Genomic DNA, 27,821 nt, shown 5'->3' with positions numbered 1-27,821 from the left:
GAAGCGCAACTAGCCAATCAGATTGGGAGAAGCGGCCTGGAGGCGGGACATGTGGGGAGGAAGCGCTGGCGCGAGCTCAGTGCCCGTTCTGTCACGAGCTCCGTCCGGGTACAGCGACCGACCGAAAAGTCTCGTACAGTATTGACGGCTAATTATAGCACACCGCGATCTTTTCCTCGAGAAACAGGTCTGTCAGATTAGTTCGTCAGCCAGCAAGATTTCCCGTTGTCCTATCGCGGTCATTTGGGTGATGTGTTCTAACATTTGATAGAGCTAGCCAGCTCGCTAGCTGTTTGGCTAGCTTGCCGTGCGTGACTCAAAGTCAGAGAGCTATCAATTCTGTTTTAACACCATCGACATATAGGCGCGTAATCAAAAATTAAAAACAACACGGTGGCTTGTTTTTTAATTAGTCAGTACCGCAACGTACGCGCATGTCTTTCCATCGTTTTCCCATTGACGAGAGTTCACGGGATTGAATGAATTAGCCAACGGAAACAGCAGTCGCGCGGACTTCCAAGCTTCTCTCTCTCTTCTCCTCAAACACCCGCGGCTACAGTACTTGTGTGCTTTACGAGCGCTTACAATTTAATTCAGGACTAAATCGGCTCGAGTGTGAGTTAGCCCGCTAGTTAGCTCGGTGCATTTGAACCCAAACCGCCGCCTGTTAAACATCTGAAAGTCATCTGTTTCGTGTTGAAGCCGACTTGAAGAGAAAAGCGAGCAAACATGCCGGCCGTGTCGAAGGGAGACGGAATGCGAGGATTAGCTGTGTTCATCTCGGACATCAGAAACTGTAAGTGTCCCTGTCACACTCAAACACCATACAGTCATTTTCTTAAGCGAACAGCTGCACTGAACTCTTCCTATATACGCCCTAAACTGGATCAAAGGCTTCTGCTTTGCTCCGTGATGCTCTTTAGCCAGAATTAAAGGTTCAATCGTGCAAGTCAGATGAGTGTCTCTTGGTGAGGGAGGTCGTGATAGTAATCGCGCCGATCACACGGGCCCGTTAGCTTTAGCTCCGGTGATGGAGAGCCCGCTAGGCCGTGTGTTACACTGCAGATGTTTTATCCAGCATGTCTTGTCTTGTCTCTGTTGGTCTCGTCACCTTGACTAGCGGGATAGCGGTTGATATCGCTGCTCGCCAAGAGGACTCGATTCAGATGTGTTTTTCACGATAATCCAGTTATCAAGCTGTCGCCTTGAGCTCAGCGTTATAGGAGGGTCATCTGGTTTAGATGTGTCTGTAATCTGCTGCTGCTGCTTATTTTGTGCCTCTAATTTTACCTCTTGAATCTTAACAGGCTTTTTTTGTGGTAGGAGTTTAAGTTCCTACAGTAATTTTGTGGTGTTGTAAAGAATGGCTTCAAAAAAGAATGATATTCGTGTACTTTTTTTCATCCTCACTTTCTGTTAAACATAGAAAAGTATGAAAACATGCGTAATTCCAATTCCAAGATAACTTTTTGTGATCAATTTTGTGATATTAGTGATAAATGATAATGATTTTCTTGGCACATATATTGACAGTGGGAGTCTGAGGGCTTAGCCTGGGTGTTGTAGTTTGTGACTTGCATTATATTTTGGCACCGCATGCACAAGCTTTTTATATATACATGCATATATTTATATACACGTCATGCCTTCTTATTCTTTTCCTGGCTCATAAATACCTGCATATGTCCACACTTTATTTTAGGGCCTCAGTCATAAAAATGCGTGGCTTCTGTACTAAACCTTTTCAGAGTCATAGTGGGTAGTGCATGTGTTTACGGAGATGTTGTGTTCAGTAGGGGTGTAAATCAGATGTTTTATCCAAATACGATCTGACATTAATTCCCTCTACGCAATGTGATGCTTGCCAGTACCTCAAAACATGCCGTGATATGATTTGATTAGATTCAGGGGCCTGGAATCAGTGTATCGATATTACAATGTTATGTGCCTATATTACATAACCAGTTACATTTTTATTAATTCACAAATGCTAACAAAATATAACTTGAACGTTTAATTGAACTCTCTGAAAATTGCAAATTGTGTATTCACTCACACATGAGCTCATCAATCGTCCAGTGATAATGAGATAAGTAATGACAACGGTCAAGAAAGTCTTTCAGTCTCTCTAAAATGTGCTAAATTAGTATTAGGACATGCACAACAAAATTAGGTGCATAAACTGTTGAAAAAATACAATTTATATATATATAAAAAATCAAGTATTTGATGACACCTCAGTGGAAATTTGGCATAACTGTCAAATAACTTATATGTTTTAAAATATAAATATGAATTATGTCATATCAAATCCAGCGTGAATTGTGTCTTGCCTGTCTGTCTTGCTCTATTCTCATTTAGTTCATAAACACAAAAGAATGACTTGTAAATACTATATTATAGAGTTTGTGATGTTAATGGAAACTCCGGGTGAAGTGAAATGGTTGCACTCGGTGAGCTACTGACGCTACCTTTAGCTATTTTTAATGAAACACAACTTGAATACACAACTCGGAAAATAAAGTACTGAATGCATTTAATATTTTTTTTGGGTTGTGTTGTGTTCTATTAAGCCATACAAGTCTTAATATCCAGGGTTCCCTTTAAGTAGTGAATTGTTCCACTCAATTTATGATCTATTAATTGGTGTTCTCAGTAGTGTACAGGTGTTCGTCACTGACACTATTTGAATGAGCTCTTTTCAGATACATTTCAGCATCATTATGAGCTGGAGAACAACACATAGTGAATCAAAAAAGTATATGTGACTGCGATGTATGTGCTGACATTCTGGCTGATATTTGATTTTGAGGTCATTGCCAGTGAGTTATTTGTGACAAACAAACCATAAGATTTGGCTCACTGATACATTTGAGGCTAGTCCATTTTTGGTTAAGGCTGTGCATCACTTTGCATGTCATCTGGTAAACTTTTGTGGGTGTGTTTTTAGTACTATACACTCTGAGACTTTTTTATGATTCTTTTACCATGCTAGTAATCTTTTCTTTAACTTCTATATGCAGAAAGGTGTGTTTATTCTGTTGCTTTGAGAGTTAGCAATGATTGGTGTTAGCCACAGTTGAAATCGGATTGCATGTTACTGCAAGCTTTCATACAGAGAAGCCAACCATTGAACAGCTTGAACTTTAAGTTGGTGAAAATCTACAATTACATAAATTGTAGGAATAATGTTGACCCATGCTGTTTGCTGCTATGTCAAGTTACTTTGGTGGAGTGAGAGTATGATTCAGTCCTTCATTGCTGCCATATTTGCAACATTAGTGGGTCTGTTGCAATTCTTTTAAAACTGGTGGTCACGGCAAATTACATTTGGATGCATTCATCAAAAAGTGGATTTCTAAACGTAGTGTAATTCATTAGTGTCCTGTTGGAATCATTAAAATGACAACACCAGTAAAAGTATGTCCGCATGGTCATAGTTATTTTGACTTGTGCACAGAAACTTTATTTTTTGTGTACATGACATGAGAACCCTGGTAATGACTCATAGTACTGGATGATAATATCATCCAAAAAGACAGAGCAGACACTTTATTGCACCAAAATATAATAGTACTTATTTGCAAAGTTGTTCAACATAACAAGCAAGTTTTTTTTTTTAACATTTGGTTTTATTTTCCTTGTAGCATTATTTCATGTGTCAGCAGTTTCGGGGATGTCATCAGTTCCCTTCTTGAAAAGTGTATATGCAAAGCAGAGTGAATATTTATCTGTTGTGCATGAGTAACATTGGAGAAAATAAGAAATCTGAAGGTTTGCCCAAGGGTGATTGCTGCACCGAGCATTGGAAATTGTTTAAACTATGGATTGGTGGTGTAGTGGCGGTGAATGAGAGAAAACATTCAATGATGAGCTGTACAAAATTTTGGTGGATTTTGGATATGTAGTTCAAGAACATGATTTTTGTCATGCAAGGGTGAAAATTAGGGATGTATTGTGTGGTTTGGTTTTGCTAGACTTTGTGAAAACTTTAATCTTTCCAAGGACTTTATCCTGTTTAACCCCAACCCCCCCAAAAAATGTGTTGCTATTTCCTGTCGTCTTTCCTGGTTTCCTGTACTCTTCATTTACCATCTGCTCCTTTGGCCCTCCTTTTATTTCATTCTCAATCCACCAACTTTCGTAATATCCACAATCACACTGCATAACTTAACAGTGTGGCCAAAGGTTTTCTTTTTTCATTTTTTTCTTCAGATTCCTGATTTTGATACTTTTATTATGAACATCCTTGAAACTCATTTATAGTTTTTTAAAGATGCTTTAAGCATTTTGATTTATAACTTTTTAAATACAGTTTTATACAAGAATAATTGAATGTGAAATGAAAATAATGGCATGGAAATATGCATATTTTTATGCCTAAAGAGCTCACAGTGCATTTATACTGTCTAAGCTGTATTGTGGTAAATGCAAATAGTTATGTCCATTTGAAGCTAGTTATCAACAGCAGCCGGGCATTTTGTCAGCTTGTGTTGTCTCCTGATATGTTCAGATCAGTCAGTGATAACCAATTGTTCTGCAGTGTCAGTTGAAATCCTGTTTTCTGAGGCTCCCTGTTTTTTGTTTCTCTCTTCAGGTAAGAGTAAGGAGGCCGAGATCAAACGCATAAATAAAGAATTGGCCAACATTCGCTCAAAATTTAAAGGAGACAAGGCTTTGGATGGATACAGCAAGAAGAAGTATGTGTGCAAGCTGCTCTTCATCTTCCTTTTGGGCCATGACATTGACTTCGGCCACATGGAGGCTGTCAACCTGCTCAGCTCCAACAAGTACACTGAGAAACAGATTGTGAGTGGAACCATCTCAAATATCCTACTGTGTGTGGACGTGCATATTAAATTCTTGAAGGAGTGTTGTTTTAAGGTGTTTTGAAATGTCTTTTTATTTTGGAATTGTAACACTGATGACTTTGTGAGTGTATGCAAGCATGTATCTTTCTGGTAAGTTACTGCACACTTTACTGCTGCTCACAGGCAGATTAATTACAATGTTTTCGATACAAATAATTGCATATCAGGATAATAAGGTACACAAAGTGCAGTAGTGTCTGAATTCATTCATTTATTTATCCTGGCATTCACATTCACAATGCATTTGAATAAGCCAAAGTGTGCAGTTTCGAACAAACTAATATATTATACAAGAAAATATAATAGTTTGCAATGCCTATTACATGCTTATGTTATCTGACACTCCTCATGAGTTCAGCGCCATGGCAAGATATCAGCAAAGATTAAATGTTTTCAGCAGTGGTGGACAGTAACGGAGTAGCTTTACTTCGTTACTGTACTTAAGTACATTTTCAAGTATCTGTACTTTACCAGAGTAGTTTTATTTTGAATAACTTTTACTTCACTACATTCCAAAGCATAAGATCGTACTTTTTACTTCACTATATTTCATAAAACATATTGTTACTCCTTATAATATATCACGTGCTCCGGCACGCAGAAGCAGTGTCTGATTCAAGAACGAACTGATTCTTTTCGATGAACCTTTTAAATCGGTTCGCAAATCGCACCAAACGATTCATTCACAAATTTTAATGATCTGATTGCAGCTGTTCTCGAGTCGTCAACTCACTGATTCAAATGAACCGTTTAGTGCGAGTCTCTAGTGAACTGAATTCACAAGTAAGAACCAGGAGATCTTGTTAGCGCACGCGTGACTGATGCAGCTAAAAGTAAGTTACTAATGTCGATTTTAGGATTAATTATTGTAACTGAAATTCATATTTAGGTCAAAACTGTCAGTTGTTTGTGAACTAAATCTGCTGTAAAGAGTGATCTATTTAAACCCACTGAAATGCTTGAATGCAGACACATCAACATCTGTGTCATGTTTTAGTAAAAAAAAAACGAAACTTTAAAATAACACAGATTAAATAAAATAACTCATGCACGTTTAAATTCCCCACTGCCGTAACGTTAACAGTTTTATGAAAATGCTACGTGTGATGTCTGTTTTTATATTGTTTATCAACAGTATACATTTTATATTGTAGCCGAGTAGACAGATATGAAAGTTTATTCATTACCATACTAAAAATATGTAAATATTGTTAGCTGATGCTAACAAGCTTGCTGGTGCTAAGTTGAGGTATTTTTTAGATATAAAGTCCAAATATTTTTATTCAACCACCTAGATAGAGTACATCTGGGGAAAAAGAAAGGATTTGATGTTCAGAACATGGTAACTACAGTAATTATCAAAGTGGGAAGTGATGCCCTCTGGGGGCTTTTGGCCAGGGGTGTTTTGACACCACAGACAAGGTTTAAGGAGAAAAAAATCATTATGAAAATATAATTATATTTTCCTAAAAACGTTCTTCCTAACTTCAGGCCTTATTCTCATGTCATATATAACTGTGATGTTCTGCAAAACAACAAACCTTAAAACACTTTTTTCTTCCTGGTGAAAATCAGATGGTCAGATCTGTTTTCTCTCAGGTATGTGGCAGTGTAAGCTTCACAGTGAACATTACTACATAACTCTCGTCAACATAGTCCATATCAACAACAAAACTATATCTTGACTCCATATAGTGGTTATTTTTGGGAAAAAAAACAGATATTTTGAATAGGATTATAAAAAATATGTGCTAATATAAAATTAAATTAAGTAGCCTATATAAAATTGCAAAATAAATCTATCAGATAGATTTACTTAAGTACATAAAAAACCGAGTACTTTTGTACTTTCACTTGAGTAAAACTGAAAAAGGAGTACTTTTACTGGAGTAATATTTGATTATACGTATCTGTACTTTTACTCAAGTACTTGATTTGTGTACTTCGTCCACCACTGGGTTTCAGTTTTCTGTTTCTTTTTTCAATGAGAGATACTCTGCATAGAGACATGTAAGTCATTACTTGTGCAAATGATATGCAGGATATTGACTACATTACACTGTTGGAACAAACAGATCCAGTGTGCAGTGTTAACAGCTTCTGAGGTGTAACTACCAATATCAACTCCTCAAAGTTCGGGGAGATTTTAAAAAAGAAATTATTATTATTATTATTTATTAAGGATGCATTCGATTCATCGAAAGTGACAGTAAAGATATTTATAATGTTATAAAATATTTCTGATTTATGTAAATGCTGTTCTTTAGAACTTTCTATTCATCAAAGAAACGTGAAAAAATAAAAATAAAAACTTTTCCACAAAAATATCAAGCAGCACAGCTGTTTCAACATTGATGATTAGAAATGTTTCTTGAGCAAATTAGCATATTAGAATGAAGAATCATGTGACACTGAAGACTGGAGTAATGGATGCTGAAAATTTAGCTTTGTTTTCACAGGAATAAATTACATGTTTTACATTATAATGATATCTCACAATATTATTGCGTTTTTGATCAAATAAATGCAGCCTAGTTGAGACTTATTTCAAAAACATTTTTACAAATCTCACCGACCCTAAACTACAGTTGAACAGTAGTGTAACAAAAGTATCTGAATTTTATTACTCTGCAGTTTTACCCTTGTGAAAGTTGTCTTTTCTAGATGTGAACATCTGATGAGCATGGCCCTAGATAGTGAGAGTGAGCAACAGATGTGCTTTTAGCTTGTCAAAGAGGCTTAGTGGCACTCCATGCCATGTAGACCTACCATGAGGTCTAATTATCTCCTGCTGATCAAACACCCACTCTAGCAGCCACGCAGCTCTCCACAGGGTAACACTGACAGAAGCAGGGCAGGATCTGGGCAATCTGAGCATGTTTCGGTACAAAAAGGATAACAAACTGAGGGCCATTCTAAGCCAGTTTATGTTTTTGCTTGAAAAGGAAAAGTATTAAAACAACATTTACAATGCAAACTAGACGACAACATGTATTGTCACTAAACTCCACATGGCCTCAGCATTTGCTCATGGTTAATGCTGCACATGGCAAAATGAAGAACATTTACATAGTGCTGATAAATTGTGGAAAGGTTGTAGAGCACACCAGATCTTTTGTTTTCTGTTGCAATTTTAAACACTGACATAAACTAGAAATAAGATGAAGTCATGCATCTTGTTAGCCTTTGTTAAAGTCCTTTTCACTGCAAGACGTTATAGTATAATGCTGAAGAATGAGGTGATGTCATCATGTTTTGACCTACTCCTCCCATACGGATCAAATACATTCAGTGCATTATTCTGTTTCCTGTGAGCCCAGCCCAAAAATTCAAAGTTTCTTCACTCAAATGAATACCAGTTTCCTTTTATAGAACTCTAAACCTTACAGTTTTCTGTGATTCTTAAAATGAGACTCATAAGCACATAAAATAGATTCCAAACCTGATTTAGGTCACTGAACGGCCTGCTGTGTGGTAAGATTTGGTCTCTCAAATTAAACAAGTCATAGCCTACAGCTAACAGTATCAACGCATCCATTAGCTGGAAAATTCCACTGCTCTTTTGATACTTGATATTCTGTGTCTTGGATGCTGAGTTTTGCTGCAGAAGGTTATTTTATTTATTTTATTATTATTTTTTAATATGACAAACAAATACAATAACACCAAAAAACAAACAGACTGATAAGCAAAAGGCACTATAATTTATAATAAATGTATGCACTGATACATTGCAGCGAAAGAAAAATGAAAAGAAAAAAAAAGGTCATCCGGGAACATGCAATCAGACTTTTTGTAAAAATCTAGGCAAAGGCTTCCAGAGTGAAGATTGTATTCTTGATAAATTCAGTGAGCTGTAATAATGGAGTTTAGATACACTGAATGGAGTGAATGATTGAATTTTGCTAGCTGATTATAGTAGAATTCAGATGATTCTGATCGTCTTGCAAGACATATTCCTCCAAACCTCCAGCACGTACAACATCCTGATGCAGTGAGATTGGAAATGAAGCAATTCAAGAGAGCTTCAACCCTTGCAGCAGTGAGGGAGGCACATTAGCTCAGCGAGGGGGAAAAGCTTTCTCTCGTGGTTTAGTGCTTATCCACAGAGCTCGCAGGGCTGCTGCTCTGAGCCTGTTTGAAGATGACAGTTCTTCAGTGACACTGTCTTCATTTCAGCTTTACCGTACACTCATTTGGCCTTAGTGTGTGTGCAAAACATAAAGCATAACCATCAGCTTTCTTTTGACTGCCTCTTTTTTCCTGTTCTCCAGGGATATCTCTTCATCTCTGTGCTGGTGAACAGTAACAGTGAACTGATCAGGCTGATTAACAATGCCATCAAGAACGACCTGTCCAGCCGAAACCCCACCTTCATGTGTCTGGCTCTGCACTGCATCGCCAACGTGGGCAGCAGAGAGATGGCCGAGGCCTTCGCTGGAGAGATTCCTCGCATCCTTGTGGCTGGGTGAGCAACTTTGGTTTGGAAGGATTGAGTGAGAGGGCAAAAGTTAGGGATTTAGGTTGAGGGATTTAGTTTGAAGGACCTTGCATGAGGAGAAAAAGCAGATTAATAGAAAGGAAGTGTGAATTTGTGGTGTCACATGTAAGAAAAGTGAAATTATGCTTTCTTGTGTTCAGTATTAGAGATTATGATTTGTTTTATTTCCAGTTATAGCCTATACTTTTTTAAGGCAAGACACTACAGGCAAAACCCATTCTTTTTTCAGGCACTGGTCAATTTTGAGGACTTGTCCAGTAACACTTTAGAACACGTATTCACTATTAACTAAGAGTTTTCTCTGAACAAACCCCTAATTTGCTGCTTATTAATAGTTAGTAAGGTAGTTGTTAAGTTTAAGGGTGGATTAAGGGATCTAAAATGCGGTCATGCAGAATAAGGCATTAATATGTGCTTTATAAGTACTAATAAACAGCCAATATGATAGTAATATGCATGCTAATAAGCAACTAATAGTGAGAATTGGTCTTTAAAATAAAGTGTTACCATTTGTTCTATTTTACTTTTATAACTTGTTTAACTCATTTAAATACACTTGTTTAAATACACATTTAATTATTTGATATATATATATTATATATATATATATATATATATATATATATATATATATATATATATATATAATGTATGTATATGTGTGTACACACACACACATTAAAGCTGTGCAATTAATCGAAATACAGTTTCAATTTCAATTTTGGCTTCCAGCGATTATGAAATTGCAATAATCAAGAATAAGATTATTGTGCCCCATTCTACCCTTTTCCAGCGGTGCAGTTTTACTGTCCATAAAAGCCCAATTTCACGTGCAAATCAGGAAAATCATGTAATTGTGTCGCTAAATGGGACGTGCTTAATTTATTAGATTTATTTGTGTTTTTAAAAGCACGAAAGAGAACTTGCACTGTTCTGTGCATATGCTCAGACACGGAACAAAACCAACAAGTAAAGTGAATTTTTAGCTTAAGGTGTGTGCCTAAATGGCCAAATACACACAGAAATGTGTCAAAATGGGGCACTTGGTGATTATTCATGTTAATCCTCATCAATTATGTCTTAAGTGAACATACAGTTGAGAATGAAAATATGTGTGTAATGGTAAATTGTGACAACAGGTAATTTTCCTTCTGCCGTCTGTGTGCTTAATATCAATCAAACAACAAAATACAAAGAGAAAATTACTGGTTCTTGACTGAAGGACTTTTGTAGCTTTAATAAGAATTTCTGTAGTAGGCTGTGAGCTGAATACTTTAAACTTAAAGCACTGTTTGTTTCAGTTGTATTAATTTTCTATTTTATTTGTTCTGTTGTATACTAATTATTTTATGAGTATTGTTATATTTTATTTATTTTTTACTTGTACAAGTTGCCCTAGTATTCTGGTGTGTTATTGAGAATTGTGAAATTTCACTGGTATCGAAAATGTAGATGTCATAGCAACCTTATTTACTGAAAATGTATATTTGATATATATTGCTGTCTTTAAATTAATCACTTACATAAAGTTTTGGTCATATGACCCACTCATAATGGCATTAAATAATCATGATTACAATATTGACCAATTAACCGTGATTATTATTTTTGCCATTCTCACACACACACACACACACACACACACAAACACACATTTTATTCCTAAAACTATGGTGCAAATGTATTTTTTCTGGTTGGCAGTATTTTCTCATTCATGGAGGGATAAAAAAGATATTTAAATTCCCCATAAAAGCTTGTATGTCAGCAAAATGAAAATTTTGAACCTGGCTTTATCCCATTTTTACTGTGATTGATCAGCTGGGGGAAGTATGGTGAGATCTATTAGTTAAGAGTTTTACCTTATACACATGCTATAGATAACTAATGTAGTTCTTATTCTAATGGCAGGGACACTATGGACAGTGTAAAGCAGTCAGCTGCTCTCTGTCTCCTCCGTTTGTATAAGACCTCCCCAGACCTGGTGCTCATGGGAGAATGGACCTCTAGAGTGGTGCACCTGCTCAATGACCAGCACATGGTAAGTCTAGCACATAGGAAACCACGACCTCTTGATGTTCATATGATGTATGTAAAATGTACCCATTTATAGGTCAACATGTTTTTTGTGGTTATTGCATTTTAAAAGGCTTCTTTCTGATTTCTGATTCTGTTCTTTTCTCAGGGTGTGGTCACTGCTGCGATCTCCCTGATCACCTGTCTCAGCCAGAAGAACCCTGATGAGTTCAAGACCTGTGTGTCGCTTGCTGTGTCACGACTCAGCAGGGTGAGTGTGTGTGAACGTGCACTCCTGTTTATATGAGCCTATAGACCAGAGATTCCTGAATAGATTGCAGTCCTTTGGGTGTTTGTGAGATTGATGAGAATGCCAATGCTTTTTAGGAATGAATGCATGCATGCAACTTTCTGTTCAACAAAGAATCCTGAAAAAAACTAAAACATTAAGCAGCACAACTTTAACATTGATAATAGGAAATGTTTCTTGAGCGGTAAACCTACATGTTTGACTGATTTCTGAAGGATCATGTGACACTGAAGACTAGAGTAATGCCAGGCACAGGAATACATTACATTTTTAAATGTATTAAAATAGATTGTTTTTTAAATGGTAATAATATTTCACAGTATTGCTGTTTTACTGTATTTTGATCAAATAAATGGATCCTTGGTGTGTTTTTAACTTAAATGTAAAATGTTAATTAAATGGAAAAAAGAATAGCAAATAACAATAGAAATATTTCATAGATGAACATTTAAAGTTGGTTGAGTTAACATTTCTTTATGATGCATTAAAATTATAATTTTTGTACTCAAAATCTATAGTTGGTTCATTCTGCCATCTTTTCATAGTTTTCTTTATTTGCCATGTTTTGTCACTTAAAAACACTTGACAATAATTTTGTCATGATCAGTTCTTTGCAGCCCCAAAATCACGTGTTCTGATCTTTTATTCATTCATGTTTTTTTTTTCCATTCTCAGATTGTGTCTTCAGCCTCCACTGACCTGCAGGACTACACCTACTACTTCGTTCCTGCTCCGTGGTTGTCCTGCAAGCTGCTGCGACTTCTGCAGTGCTACCCACCGCCTGAGGATGGGGCCGTGAAGGGACGGCTGGTGGAGTGTCTGGAAACTATCCTCAACAAAGCCCAAGAGCCACCCAAATCCAAGAAGGTTCAGCACTCCAATGCCAAGAATGCCATCCTATTTGAAGCCATTTCTCTCATCATCCACTATGACAGGTTCAAGTTGTCTCCATTTCTCTTTTTTTTCCTCTTAGAAAGTTTACAAACAACTATAAAAGAAGAGCTGATTTTTTTAGTAATTTTTTTAATTATTGTTTATTGTTTGGTTTTTTTTAAAATGTATTGTGGTTGTGTTTTTTTAAAAGTAATCGCTTTGTTTAAATGATCTGATATGATGTTTTGATGGTTTTATCCGTTGTATTTAATCTCTCGTCATGGCCCGATTCTCAACAGTGAGCCGAATCTTCTTGTGCGGGCATGTAACCAGCTGGGCCAGTTCTTACAGCATAGAGAGACCAACCTGCGCTACTTGGCCCTGGAAAGCATGTGTACCCTTGCCAGCTCCGAGTTTTCCCATGAGGCAGTTAAAACACACATAGAGACAGTCATCAATGCCCTGAAGGTAAATGGATAGATTCTGCATTCGTATGAAACAAGATCTGTCTTTTATTTTTCAGCAATATATATATATTTTTTTAATGGCAGATTCATCCTTTTATCATTCATGGACACTGCTTATAACAATTTAATTCTGTTTCTTCTGTTGGCAGACTGAGAGGGATGTCAGCGTGCGTCAGAGAGCTGCTGACCTCCTCTACGCCATGTGTGACCGCAGCAATGCCAAGCAGATTGTCGCAGAGATGCTGAGTTACCTGGAGACAGCCGACTACTCCATCAGAGAGGAAATGGTGCGTCTCTCTTCGTCTCTTTCGTGTCTCTTCAGTCATAGATTATTGTTTTAATGTGTGACTACTGTGTTTGTAGGTACTGAAGGTGGCCATCCTGGCAGAGAAATATGCAGTAGACTACTCCTGGTATGTGGATACCATTCTGAACCTAATCCGCATTGCTGGGGATTACGTCAGTGAGGAAGTGTGGTACCGTGTCATCCAGATCGTCATCAACCGTGACGATGTGCAGGGATATGCAGCCAAGACAGTCTTTGAGGTAAATGACACCAGATGTTCAAATTGTCACTTCTTGTACACATTCAGAAAATTGATTTCCGCCATCATTACAACACTTCATGTTTCCTGCTCTCCTTTTTTTAATTTCCACAGGCTTTGCAGGCTCCAGCTTGTCATGAGAACATGGTAAAGGTTGGAGGCTACATCCTGGGAGAGTTTGGTAACCTTATTGCTGGTGATCCTCGTTCCAGGTGAGTTATTTAGCCACTCATATCAGCGTTTTCTGACATCACACTTTGGATGTGTTTTTATCTTACTGCTGTACTAATGATGTCCTCTTTTTCTTTTTTTTTACTTTCTATTTCCTTCATCTTTCCTATAATCTAAAATTCATCAAATTGTTCCCATTCATCCCACCTCTGTTCTTCCATCTCACTAGTCCTTTGGTTCAGTTTAACCTGCTCCACTCTAAATTTCACCTGTGTTCAGTCCCCACACGCGCCCTGCTGCTTTCTGCCTATATTAAGTTCATTAATCTGTTCCCGGAGACAAAGAGCACCATTCAGGAAGTGCTGCGCTCTGACAGCCAGATCAGGAACAGTGATGTTGAACTGCAGCAGAGAGCTGTGGAGTATCTCAAACTGTCCTCCATCGCCAGCACTGATGTCCTGGTGAGATCGCACTCTTTTTCACACACTTTGTTGATTTGCGTCTCACCATTTATTTGCATAATCATCTGTGCCACTGTTTGTAACTGTAGGCCACAGTGCTTGAAGAGATGCCTCCATTCCCAGAGAGAGAGTCGTCCATCCTGGCCAAGCTGAAAAAGAAGAAAGGACCAGGAGCCGTGTCTGTGAATGAGCTAGAGGAGGGAAAGAGAGAGGGAGGAGAACTCAATGGAGGGGGAGAAAGAGGAGACAACTCTGCCATTGCTGCATCTAATGCTGTGAGAGACACAAACAAATATGAAAAACACTGCTTCGAAATTTTTATATCTGCGCTACAGTTAAAAAGTTGGGGGTCAGGGTTGCATTGGACGCAAGAATGCATTCAATTGATCACAATTGACAATTTATTATTTCAGATCAATGCTCTTTCTGTGAACTTTCTATTCATTGAAGAATCCTGAAAAAAAATGATCAGCAAATCAGCATATTAGAATGATATCTGAAGGATCATGTGACACTGAAGACTGAATTATTCAGCTTTTCCATCACAGGGAGGAGATACGTTTTAAAATATATAAAAATAGAAAAGTTATTTTAAATTATTGTAATATTTAACAATAATACTTGTTTTGACTGCATTTATGATCAGATGAATGCAGCCTTGGTTATAGCATAACAAACTTCTTACCAAACATTAAAAAAATCTTACTGACCCCAAACTTTTGCATGGTAGAGTATAGCAAGCCTTTTGCCAAAAATATTGGGTCTGGTCCACTTTGCAGCTTATGCTTGTCAAGAACCCCACCCACTTAAGACAAAAAATATCTGTCTGATATTAAAGGGATAGTTCACCTAAAAATTTGTAATTTACTAAACAGTTGCTAGTAGCAAAAAATAATTTTCTTTTTTGTGTGAGCCATCCTTTCAAAGTGATCAATCACATTTAGTTTTGTTTTTTTCTGTGCTTTTAGGATCAAGTTTATCTGTAATAGCTGATAGCACAACAATAGACTGGCATGATCAAAATTTATGCCCACTCAAATAGAATAAGCACAGACATTACTCAAAAAAAAAAACAAAGCACAATATATGGTTCTGTTTGTTTCTATTTTTTTCTAGTGTGGCAAACATTGCCAAATAAAAGTTTTTCCTCATAAGTGCTCATTTTATCAACCCAGACCCTTGTAGACATGACTTTATCTCTGGTCAGACTGGTTCTTCAGATTGGAAATGCAGCAAGCAGCTCTTAATAATTTTTGTGGGCAATATGCATCAGATGGTCAGTGCATGTACTGTGGGCAGTCTGTGGGCTGAGACTAATATGTGGCAGATTTAAGCCGTTGCAGCCATGCACATATGTTTGCATGGTCAGCAAATACAGAAAAATCCCTAAGAAAACACCCACCCACTGCACACATCCTGATTCAAATACTTTCTAATTAGACGTTCATCTCTTCAGCATGTCTTTATTGAACCAAAACCCAATGTATGAACTCTCTCTTTCTTTTAGTCCACTCCGTCCCCGTCTGCTGATCTGCTGGGGCTCCGCACGGGTCCCCCTGTTACCGCCGCCGCTCCCAGCGCAGGCAGCTTATTGGTTGATGTTTTCTCAGAAGCTGGTGTCAATGATGATGGCTTCCTGAGGTAAATAAGGATCCAGTTCATAAGCATCCTGTTTTCAGTCCGTTGTGCATTTATTGCTTTAATTAACTGAAGTGAAGTGCACTAATACTTTAACATGTTCAGAACTTGTGTATATATATATATATGTCTGTCAGGCTTTCTGCTCTTCGGTCGTTTCACTTTCTATCACTCGTTCTTCTGGTCTTCCGCTTTTTGTGTTGTGTAATCTTGTGTCCTTTATCTTGCCGAGTATGTGACTGTCTTCTCTTTTCTTGCTTCTTTTTTCTCTTTCTCTTTCCCTCCCTTTTCCATCTCCCTCATTTTGGTGTGTGTGTGCGCGCACATTTGTGTGTATGCGTGAACATATGTGCGTCTCACGTCCTTGCTTTTCATTGGACGATGGCAGAGATCTGGAACCCCCCACTGAAAGCTCTGACTCCCTATTGGCTGAGGGTCCTGGTGACTCTGAGTAAGGGGCCAGTGGTAGACTACAGTGTCAATATGTTACAGCGAAACTCATTGACAATCAATAGTCCTATATAAACGCTTAACTTTTTCATTATTTATAGATGTTGTTGTGTAAATGTATTCTTTTCTGTTGTGTCTGTGGAGTATTTTGTATTTGTGTGCTGTTTGGAGGTAATATGAATTGCTAACATTTTACTGGCCGCAGATGTAATGCCGGTACTAACCTCTGCCTTTGTCTTTTTCTCTCCTCTTTCTCCCTACCTACTTTGGCTTCACTCTACACTTTTTACTGGCTCACCACTTTCTAACATCTTTAATCTGTTTTAACCATTTGTGCCTTTTCACACTTAACACTTCTCACCCTCCTTTTCATCTCCTGGGGCCGCTCTCCTCTCTCTGCATCCTTCGTTTTCGGTCTCTCAGCTCTGCTCCCCCTTCTGTGGTCTCTGAAGATCCTGCTACTCCTCTGCCCGAGTCAAACGAACTGCTCAACAAGTAAGAGCTCACTCGCCCACTTCACTCCCTCCATTCAGTCACCCAACCATCACAATCAACCCACAGCCTTTTTTCATTTTATTTATTCTTCTGTTGTATTGGAAGACGGAATGCAAAATATAGTTAAAAATAACCACAGACTAACACAAGATTTCTATTTCAAATGCTGTTCTTCTATGTAGTACCTTCTATTCATCAGAGAATGTTTTCAACAGCGATAATAAGAACTTTTCTTGAGCATCAAATCAGCATATTTGAGTGATTTCTGAAGGAGCATGTGACACTAGATACTGGCGTGATGGCTGCTGAAAATGCTGTCACAGGTTTAAACTAGGGATGCACTGATCCAATGGCTCAGATACTGCATCTTCTGTCGGAACGGGTATCAGTCAGACGATCCACCATAAAGTTTTTGTGCACACTATTCCAAATGTTACATTGCCTAATGTGAGCCGTTACATTTATTGATGTGAGGTACAGACGAATATCATTAAATTCAAGTTGACCTAAACTCTTTTCTCTGCTGCGGCTGTCAGTCATCCTTCATTCAGCATTCAAACTGTATGTCACGCTTGGTTATGACAGTCAAGATGATGAAACTTTTAGATGAGGACTTTATTTTACTGGAGTTTAGTGCTGTTTCTAAAGCATGTTACTTTCTACCGGGTGTCTGTTAGATCACAGCTCTACCTCTCTGTATTGGAGCCTTTCTTATTATGTGTAATGAAAGATTATTAATAGCCTTTCTTTTGTTGTCTTATCTGTCATCTTGCTGCCTCATTACTATGGTATACATACATTTTATAGTATATATTTATATATAAATATATTAACTTGTTTTTCATGAATGTATTTTACAATAATACAAAGAACAATAGGTAACATTTTAACCAGATTTAGTCCTACACTTATTCACTTTTATTTGTTCCCCACTGAATAATGTTTTTTAACTAAATATTTAGATAATATAATTAGATTATATATTTTTTAATTTATTTTTCTTTACAATGAAGTTGTCTATATTTAGTAGATTGTGTTTAACACACAAAACAGTGATGATCAGGTCAACACACAGAGGTATAGAAATTCTACATTGATTTAAAAAAAAACCAAAAAAAAAAACCCTGCTAGTATTAGATCAGTATCAGTGTTGTCCAATACTCAGAAAGTTTGGGATCGGATCGGTTCTGAAAAAATGGTATCGGTGCAGCCCTAGTTTAAACTACATTTTAAAACATTAAGATACAAAACAGTTATTTTAAATTGTAATATTTTGCTTTATTTTGACCAAATAAATGCAGGCTTGGTGAGCATAAGAGACTTCTTTCAGAAAGATTAAAAAAATCTTACGGATTTTGAAATGGTTATATGAAAAGAATATGTATTATTTAATGTTGGGAAAAGCTGTCTTATATTCTGTTCTGCAGACAGCCCAGACTTATAATCTCTATTATTACCATTAATAATGGTGACCAAATAATACATTTAAATACAAAAAAGGTCAGAGTCAGCAGTATGTCGATGACACTCACTCAAATTCTCTAGTCCAAGAAAACAATAGCCTGTGTCTGCTTGCACATTGTGGATACTTCTGTTAGATGCCCTGTATAAGCTTCATATATATATTTGGAGAATGTGTACTAATCATAATCACTAGTTCACAGCTCCAGTACTTATTTTTAATAATTTATGAGATGAGACCATGGCACTACATGGTAAACAGTGGCCAGGAGCATTGAAGTTTTTTGTGGGTGTGTGTGTGTGTGCTTAGGCTCAGATTACAGTCTCTTGTCTCTGTTGTCACTCTTTCAGCACCCATCCTCCTCTCAGTGTTTTATGCTGCATTCACATGCTCCTCAGATGGTCCTGTTTCCTCAAGGCGAAGTCTTCTTCCAGTGTTGATTTGCATGGCTTTACTTGAGTTAATACTTGCTACATTTTTTAATTAACCGAGTCCCTTAGCATGGACAGAAACTAATTGTATCTTTTACTAACACTGTTGGTAATAATTTGTTTTACTAATGGTCACAAACTACCATTAAAGATCAAATAAATAAATTGGAAGTGAGTTTTCCATGTGAGTTTGCCCAGCGGCTGGCTCATGTTTTTGATTTTTCTGACAACACGTGAACACACCATTACAAAACCAGTGCCACTCCTGGCTGTCCCTGCATGTTTGTCTGCCTCACACACTCACACACACTCTTATCTCTTGCCCTCAGGTTTGTTTGCAAGAACAATGGAGTTCTGTTTGAGAATCAGCTGCTACAGATCGGCATAAAGTCTGAATATCGCCAGAACCTGGGTGAGTCACAACATCTGCAAAATCATAATTGCATCATCTGGAGGTCAGTGTCAGCAGACTTCTGGACTTTTTCTTTAAGTTTATTGTATTGAGTGTAGTTTTAATGTACACATTTAAACAATTAAAACAATTTTTATCCTGTTGTTTTAGCATTATAAAAACCTGAAAGGGATGTTACAGTGTAAATATTTGACTTGATATTCAAATTGCATGTAGGTTAAAGACAAGATGTCCCATTTTAGTGCCTACATCAAATTTAATTTAAAAAACTTATTTTATATAGATGGATAGATGCATATTAAATGCAGGTGTCTACTTTAATGTTTAAAATAACTTCTGTGAAAATAAAATGTTGATGATGTCCCATCATCATTCAGTAACAGATATATGTAAAAATGAAACAACATAGTTCTTCTGACCTGTAATATATAAAAGAAAGTGATCATGCTAAATTATATTATATTTTAAGTGATAAAAATCTTGATGACAAATGGGTAAAAACGAGTGGTTTGAAGGACGTTGGCAAAGATTAATAAAGACGTAAAATTACAATTAAGTTTTGGTGGGGATGCACTGTGATCCTTATTTAATGTCATTTAATGATTCATGCCTGAAAATATTTTTTGGTGTACAAACTATTGTTACACTGAATGACATTTTAGTGTCTTCTGCAAATCATGGTAAAATGTATGATAGTCATTATTTTTTTGCTCAGCATAAAATAAACAGGATACTTTCTAATGCACAGAGAAGAAAAAAATTAACGCTGTATTAAACTTTTGATGCTTAAACCCCTTTTCATCTTTGACCTGTGTATGTGGTCTGTCGTCACAGGGCGGATGTATCTGTTCTATGGCAATAAGACGTCAGTGCAGTTCATAACCTTCACGACTACAGTCACCTGTCCAGGAGAGCTACAGTCTCATATCCTTCACATCCACACATGAAAACTCATGATCATTCATGCTTGCACACATTGTGATTTTTGTCAGGTACATTATCAGAGTACACTGGTTTGTTGTTTAACTCCTTAACTGAACCCACAGCTCAATGTTCAGGCTAAACCAGTGGAGCCTCTCATAGAAGGAGGTGCTCAGGTGCAGCAGGTCATCAACATTGAGTGTCTGACTGACTTCAGTGATGCACCACTCCTCAACATCAAGTTCAGGTAACAGATGCATGCATTTATACAGTTTATGACCATGAGTCAGCATACGCTCGGAGATTTACTTCACTGTTGTGCTGTTTCAGGTATGGCGGAGCTCTCCAGAATCTCACCCTCAAGTTGCCTGTTACCATAAACAAGTTCTTCCAGCCCACAGAGATGGCATCACACGACTTCTTTCAGCGCTGGAAACAGCTCAGCCTGTGAGTGTTTGTGTGTACACAGAAGACAAATTACTGTATACATGCATCACAAACTGTTCTCTAAATGAGAAACATGTTAAATTCCCTTCACACCAGGCCTCAGCAAGAAGCACAGAAGATCTTCAAGGCCAACCATGCCATGGACACCGAAGTGCTCAAAGCAAAGGTGGGTCTACACAACTTCATACTGACTTTCTAATGTCATACTAACCTGCTGCGTACTGCACAGTGTATACTGTACACTGGCTACGGTTTCTTTAATGGCAAGTAAAACAATAGGCATTTTCAAACAGTAGTATGCAAAAGTTTCACATGACATGATCCCATGTGACGTTTAATTCAGTGTCCAGTTAGCAGCTGTTTCAAAATTAAATGATTATTTTCCATTTTTATATTTAAAAACGTTTGTATGAAAATGTGTTATCTTCAGATCAATAGAACAATGAGTCAAAAATAGATAATGGCTATATTATTTATTTACAGTGCACAGCATAAATGAGTACACCCCCTCTAAAATTTAACAAATTCAGCAATTACTCTTTACTTAGAAGACATGTTAGGGTTCTTTGGAGATGTAATGTTCCAACAAGCCTGCTTGATCAATTACCAAAGAAGAATGCCAAAATGATTCAGCAAAATAAGATTTTCTTATCAAAGTGATACAATTTTGGGGGATTCTGTAGAGACGAGCTGAGCAACACTCCCCATTAAAGACCAGAGTGTTTAAGGAGGTCGTCCAGGAGATAAACAGGACAGATGTGAAAATTTGTCATGAACTTGTACACTTGTGCCAAGAAGGGTCAGAGCAGTATACTTTAAGTTCTGGAGGACATACTAAGTACTAGAATATTATACATTTTCTGGGTGTACTCATTTCTGCAATCCTTCATTTAAACAAAATTGGCTAATTTACTTAACTTACAGAAAATATTGAAATATATTTTGTTGTTTTTATTAAGTATATGTTTAATACATTTAAATTTTGCCATCTTTCCATGAATTATATTATTTATCATTAAGAAAATACATCTTTTATATTTATTAAGAGGGGGTGTACTCATTTATGCTGTGCACTGTAGGTCCATTCTTCACAGGAAAATGGGCAATCAAGTCCAGTGCATTGCATTGTGAGATACAGTTCCTAGGGCTGTGACGGTGGCAGATTTTTACCACCCCAGTGGTAATGGACCAACTACCGCTGGTGGCGCGGTGTTGATGCATATATAATTTATATTCATTATATACATATAATTTATGTATAAAAAAAGTGTGTGTATGTATGTATGTATGTGTATGTGTATGTGTGTATATATGTATATATATATATATATATATATATATATATATATATATATATATATATATATATATATATATATATATATATATATATAATATCATATTTTAAACACAACTTATAATAAATTAGGCTCAATCATGTATTAACAAACGTGCATTTTATTTTAGCACTTCTGCTAAAAATATGCAGCCTGCAAAACACTAGAAACATAGAAACATAGTGTAGCTAAAGCCACAAGTCTACCAATGCTTCATTTGAAATTTCATAATATAATCTGTAAAACTGTGAATTTTATGAAATATTTTCTAAGGCCATGTCGTGTGTTTTTATAGAAGGCTAATCGGATTGATTTATGACCCCTGTCATCTTCTGTAAACTCACATGTAAAGCTCTCATTTATGCTTTCTCGTGTTTATTTGGCTCTGAACGATCCTCCATTCATGATTCAATTGTTCTCACGAAACGATCCTTTCACACCTCCGCCGGGTATGACACATTATCCGCATTATTCTTTTATCATTATTCTTTTGTTTTTATTCCGCCATTATTAGCCTTTGTTGTGGTATTTTAAGGTCTACAAAGACACAAATCTTCAGTTCCAGTATTCATTTGCCCCACTTTTATTAAAAGCCTTACTATAAAAATACAACAAAACATTTTCTTACGACCTTACGTGAATTATTATGAAAAAAAACGCATTATGAAGAAGAAATGCACCTGTTATCTAGCAGCATTAGAGCTAACGTTAGCATCAAGCTATATCAGACTATTTATGAAATTATTAGTACACTTTTACTCAAAACTCACTTTAAACCCCGATCGAGTGTTTGTAATAACTTCCTTTTGCGAGCACAAGTGGAATTTGGTCGTTTACTGTTGTAAAAATATGCTATTTATAGCCTTTTACATCGCTGCACAAGTTAGCATTTCAGATGTACATTTTCAATATTTTCTATAAAAATGCCCCAAATCTCAAGAAAATCGCATACCAAGCTTTACTATCGTAATCGCGTGTTTATTGTTTGGATATGTCGTGGGTACAGAGGTGTATCTGTGTTGTTGTGGTCAGATATCAATGCGGAAGTGTACATGAAGCATGTGACACGATGTGACGTTGTCTTGTTATGGGACTCTAAGATTGACAAGGCGAAGGACGAATCAGAGACTGTGTGAGACACAGCGCGTGCACGAAGCTCGGCACACACACATACAGCGCTGGGAGAGGCTATTTATCATCAGATCGCGTAAATCAGTGGAAAATGAATAGAAATGATTATTCTGTCTGAAGAAATATGAAGTAAACATCAGTAAATATATCAATATATCTCCGTAGATATGCATCTTTGGTCTATAAACCCTTTTTGACGCTGTTCAGTGAGTCTATGTGAACACAAATAAACCACTGCTGACGTGACTGAATATGAATGAGTGGTGAATTTCTATTCAAAATTTGGCATAATACGGATTTATTTATTTTGCACTCCTGACATAAATTAATAAATAACTGTCACTGCAACAATGTTTTATCAAAACAGTGGTCAAATATCGAAGCTAGAGTTTTTAAACTTTCATCTGATGCACAGTTTCTCCAGATCAAGTAAGAGAGTGATGTTTAACGTGCTGTGAAAGTGAAACAATAATAATCTGGGGCCGTCTGCGATCTTTGACGGCTAAGGGGTTAAACAAGAAAGTAGCCTAAATAAAGTTAAATACACCCTGTCTGCAGGATACAGTGTAGACACGGTTCACTTTAAAAAGCCTCGTCCATTTGGGAAGGTGCGTGCGCAGTCAGCGGAGGCTCGCGAAGCAGAGACAGGTGAAAGTATAAATCCTGCAGGCGCATTAACTCCTCGTCTGCACACACTCTCTTTGAAATAGGAATCGTTGCCACATTTATTGTTAACATCTTTCATTTATCACAGTCTCGTTTGTATTTGGCCAGTTTGGAGAAACTAAGCCTCACCAAACCTGACCGGACAGGCGTTTGCGATCACGGGAACACTTGTACAAACGTGGATGGGTGACATGAATGGAGATGGCTACAGATTGGCGATGTAGTATTTTGTTTCCCAACAAGATCCGCCCAAACACAAAATCAATTTGCTGAATGCATAAACTGTATTTTCCTGTGCTCAAACCTGACAATCTAAAGAAAACGCTGTGTATGGCGTTTGAGGTAATTTGTAAATTACCATAGACTTAAAATCTATATAAAACAATTTGCAACTATTACTGTTATTACACTTGTATACAAAACAAGTGTGAGTAGAGTGTGTGACGTCACAGCCCCAACAGTTCCCAGTATATTTTGCACTGTATTTTACACATTTTGGTGTTATCTGGTGTTTTTCTCTTTTTGGCCAATGAATCACATTCAAAATATGAGTGGGGCAGAGAGTGAGTTTGTAATGATAAATGAACAAATCCGTACAAAAAGAGCTTACAGTTAATGAGCACTTCCTGCAAACTAGCATGCCTAATTTTACAGAATCCAAAAAACTGTGTGGGTTAATTGTCTCTCTTTCCTCTGTCATCTCTGATATAATTTTGTGTGACAGTAGTAGCTACGTACTGCATCGTTGTCTTTTTTTCTGTTTTATAATAGGTGGCAACCAGTCTTAAGGTGCAAGACAACTGTGTTGGAATGTAAACCAGATTATTTATGATATTATCATATGTGTAGTATTAACAGGATATTTCATTGTTTAAATATCACAGTAATCGCTAATGCTGCTACATTGTGACATCCCTCTGCAGGAATAGTAAGATTAGTATAGCAGAACCTTCCGTTATAGCCATTCAATTTAGAGGGCTGATGTCATTGCTGCAGAATTTATTTACAGATGAGTCCACTTAATTTGATTCTCGTCTTCCATCTTTTCCCTTCACCCATATGTTTCATAGTTACTGGGATTAGGCATGGCTCTCTTGGAGAATGTGGATCCGAACCCAGAGAACTTTGTGTGTGCCGGCGTGATCCAAACCAAGGCCCAGCAAGTGGGTTCTCTGCTAAGACTCGAGCCCAACGCACAAGCTCAGGTATGAACAGAGAGTTTTATGCTAATACGTATTCATATTACACAATCAAAAGGAAAGGAAAACAACAAAGAAATGCCACAAGCATCAAAAGTCCCTCCCTGCTGCTGTGGAGCACAGACTTCTCTCCAAGTCAGTTTTATTGCATCTTACTGTTGTCTGTGTGTCTCTGTGCCTGCTGATGCAACTCAAGTCTGGGGAGCAGGTAACACATTCATCCTGCCACCCCTTTCAACTCAAACCACTTCCCATCCTCCCTCCCTCCTGCTCTTGTGATTCACTCCATGTCTGGTAGTTAAACCCAGTTGATTTGGCGTGACAGCAGCATCCTCCTCTTTGTATCTGTGGAGTTTCCTTTGTCCATTCTGCAAGTTTACATTTAGTCTCTGTATTGGCAGTAAGGATCAGACACGCATTCGGACAGCAGAATGAGCGTCTATCTGCACAATTGATATCTCTCTCAGTTGTTTGTGTGTCTGTTTATATTTTGTAACGCTCTTTATTCTCTCTCTCTCAGATGTACCGGTTAACCGTGCGCAGCAGTAAGGACACTGTCTCCAAGCGCCTTTGTGAGCTGCTGGCAGAACAGTTCTAGAAAGTGAGCCGAGACTAGCACCATCTAAACCGACACCCAGACCAGACCAGCGTTCCTGAGAGACCCCCGAAATTAAGAATCTATAAAACGCATTCATGCATAAGGGAAAAAGTAGCTGTCAGTCTCTGGCAGCCATCTTACTGTCCTTCTGATAATGATTTTTACTATTACTGTTATTATCATCAGCGTTGCCCTTCTTGTTTTTATCGGTGTTTATCTGTGTGTGAGCAATGGTGCGAAAGGAAGCGTGCATGTTTTTTTTTTTTTCATACATGTGTGAAAGAATCTTGGTGGTAGGTCCGTTCTCCATCCTGCCTGTTCAACGATCAACTCTTGTGTTGACAGCTTGTGTGTGTGTTGTGGGTTGAGTGGGGAGGGAGAAAAGTAAAGCAAAAAGATGGAAGTGGAGCAAGTCTTCCCTCTCTCCTGTTTTATCCGCAAAATTTCAGCCGCAAAAACTGCACATTAGCTGTTTCTTTGGAACATTCCCTATAAGACTATTAGCAGGACATCTCAATACACTAACGCAATGGCACTTCCCTAAAAGAGGCCAGAATCACTAACCCCCATCGCTTTCTCTCTCGTTTTCCTCCTCCACTGAAATTAGTTACATCCAGAGCCATTGGTGTACATAGAAAAAAAAAAAGAAAGAGATTCCCCATGCATTTCCAGTTTATCGCACTGTACGTACGTTCTTTCTGACGTAGAATTGGCCAGTGCACTTTAAGAAGCTTTGAGAGGAAAGGCTTTTATAGTCCCCACCCCCTTTTTCCTATTCTTGTCCTAAGTATTCAGTACTCATCCTGACCCCCATATCTGACAATGTTTATTGAAAAAAAAATCTCTATATATAAATATATATAAACCATGTAAATGATTACCCTTCATAGTTGCATTTGTATGTCTCTTTCTTGTTTTTGATAGTGGTATATTGTCAGTGTGTTTGTATGCTTTCTTAAATGGTCTTATGTTTTTGCTCTTGTTTTGGACATTCCATTCTGTACTACAAGTGAATGGGCATAACGTTTCAGGTTAGTCTACAGTGTTAAACGAACTGGGTAGGAACTAGAATCAGAAAGTTTCTGCACATGAAGAGTGCAACTGCTGTGGACCTTCATGTAAATGTATTTTTTCTGGCCTTGTTTTTTTTTTTCGTAATATCGTTAAAAAAAAAATCATTTGGAGGACATTGACAACATCTGTCACTCTTCCTGCACAGTTATTGACTGAAATGAATAGTAGATAGTGGTTACCTCATTACTAAATCCTTACATGACATACACACACTATTAACTTTGAATGGTGAGTGGCCACAGCTGGAGACCCAAACTTTCTTTTGCAGCGATAAAACCTGGGAAAGCACTTAGTTTGTGAAAAGCCATCACATGCACGCAGTTGTACACGCATTCTTAGGCTTAGAGGACGGGGCCTTAAGGGGGAGCACTGGACCAAAGCAGCTGCCAATTGTCAGTCACGTACAGGGATCATAACGATTTTGGTCAGCAACGTTTGGTGAGCAAGTGTGTGGTGTTATTCTGTGTGATCCATGTAAAAAATGAAATAAAATGGAATTTATGCGACATTGTCATATTAGTTCAGCTGGGGGTCACGCTTCCCGCGATGCAGTGATGCAGTACTGGGGACATCGTCATTGTAGCTGATTAGAGTCACCGTCATGGCGTGTGTGTGTTTCTGTGTGTGCGTGTCTATGCAGTATCCGCTAGCTAATGCAGCCCCGGTGTATCGCTGTTCAACCTGTCAGATACCTGTGTTAGATTAAATTTACTCTGTGCTGAATAATGTGAAAGTAAAATTATGCCATATACTCGAACCAGGTGTTTTCTTTGTGTGTGTGTGTGTGTGTGTGTGTGTGTGTGGTAGGGATGGGCAAAGAGATCAGGGGGACAGGCCAGACAGCTGAATCTCAAAACAGGCACAAAGCACAAAATAGGTCATTATCTTTGAGCACAACATTGTATAGGCCGACTTCATCTCAAAGATGTAATGTGGGCCATAACAAAGGTTTAACAATGTAACAACTGTAATATTAAAACAAGTTAAATGTTTTCCAAACTTGACACTATTTTGTTCTGATTAAGTAACCACAATTATTTTATGTAGACAGCCATAGTTTTTTCTTTTTTTTAAAGGTTTTCAGGTCTGACAGAACACTAATGGTGGGTTGAAAAAAATGCAGTGTCAACTTGATAGAAAATAAATATACATTTTCTATGTCTGTTATTTGTTTCACAGTATAAATCATATTTCTGGACACCCTAAATATGGTGATTTATACTGTGAAAAATACAAAGTAATATCAAGTTCATGATTAGATGGGTCTGTATGGTTAGTGAATATTTTTCATCTCTCCAAGAAAATATTATGCAGGGTTTTCAAAACAATATCTTTGCAATTTTAAATG

General features: G+C 37.4%; 1 protein-coding gene across 3 annotated transcripts; it reads left to right on the top strand.

The window, feature by feature from the left end:
• Positions 1-67: 67 nt before the first annotated feature.
• On the top strand, positions 68-27,230 carry ap2a1 (adaptor related protein complex 2 subunit alpha 1). Of its 3 annotated transcripts, XM_042724143.1 has the most exons (22): positions 68-796; positions 4,598-4,809; positions 9,146-9,339; positions 11,281-11,410; positions 11,555-11,656; positions 12,371-12,630; positions 12,868-13,036; positions 13,185-13,322; positions 13,399-13,581; positions 13,695-13,792; positions 13,981-14,212; positions 14,302-14,487; positions 15,720-15,853; positions 16,239-16,301; positions 16,724-16,795; positions 19,018-19,100; positions 19,935-20,024; positions 20,145-20,268; positions 20,352-20,468; positions 20,565-20,634; positions 24,673-24,807; positions 25,322-27,230. In XM_042724143.1, exons 1-22 carry the CDS (start codon positions 730-732, stop codon positions 25,397-25,399), a joined length of 2,937 nt encoding a protein of 978 aa, XP_042580077.1. In that variant the 5' UTR covers positions 68-729; the 3' UTR covers positions 25,400-27,230. The 3 variants fall into 3 exon arrangements, with proteins under 3 accessions (XP_042580077.1, XP_042580082.1, XP_042580086.1); XM_042724148.1 differs by lacking the exon at positions 16,239-16,301 and having other exon boundaries at positions 69-796; XM_042724152.1 differs by lacking the exons at positions 16,239-16,301; positions 16,724-16,795 and having other exon boundaries at positions 69-796.
• The last annotated feature ends 591 nt before the right edge of the window (positions 27,231-27,821 follow it).

This window comes from Cyprinus carpio, chromosome A3 (genome assembly GCF_018340385.1).
Source record: "Cyprinus carpio isolate SPL01 chromosome A3, ASM1834038v1, whole genome shotgun sequence".
Lineage (NCBI taxonomy): Eukaryota > Metazoa > Chordata > Actinopteri > Cypriniformes > Cyprinidae > Cyprinus > Cyprinus carpio.
The sequence above is the reverse complement of the archived record's forward strand: the minus strand, read 5'-3'. Positions and strand labels throughout refer to the sequence as shown.

Excerpts from the sequence above, each read along its gene's own strand:
- ap2a1 (XM_042724143.1), top strand. The coding sequence starts at position 730 with ATGCCGGCCGTGTCGAAGGGAGACGGAATGCGAGGATTAGCTGTGTTC. Across the intron at positions 15,854-16,238 it reads AATGATGATGGCTTCCTGAG|AGATCTGGAACCCCCCACTG; the intron begins GTAAATAAGGAT and ends GGACGATGGCAG. Across the intron at positions 20,469-20,564 it reads CGCTGGAAACAGCTCAGCCT|GCCTCAGCAAGAAGCACAGA; the intron begins GTGAGTGTTTGT and ends CCTTCACACCAG.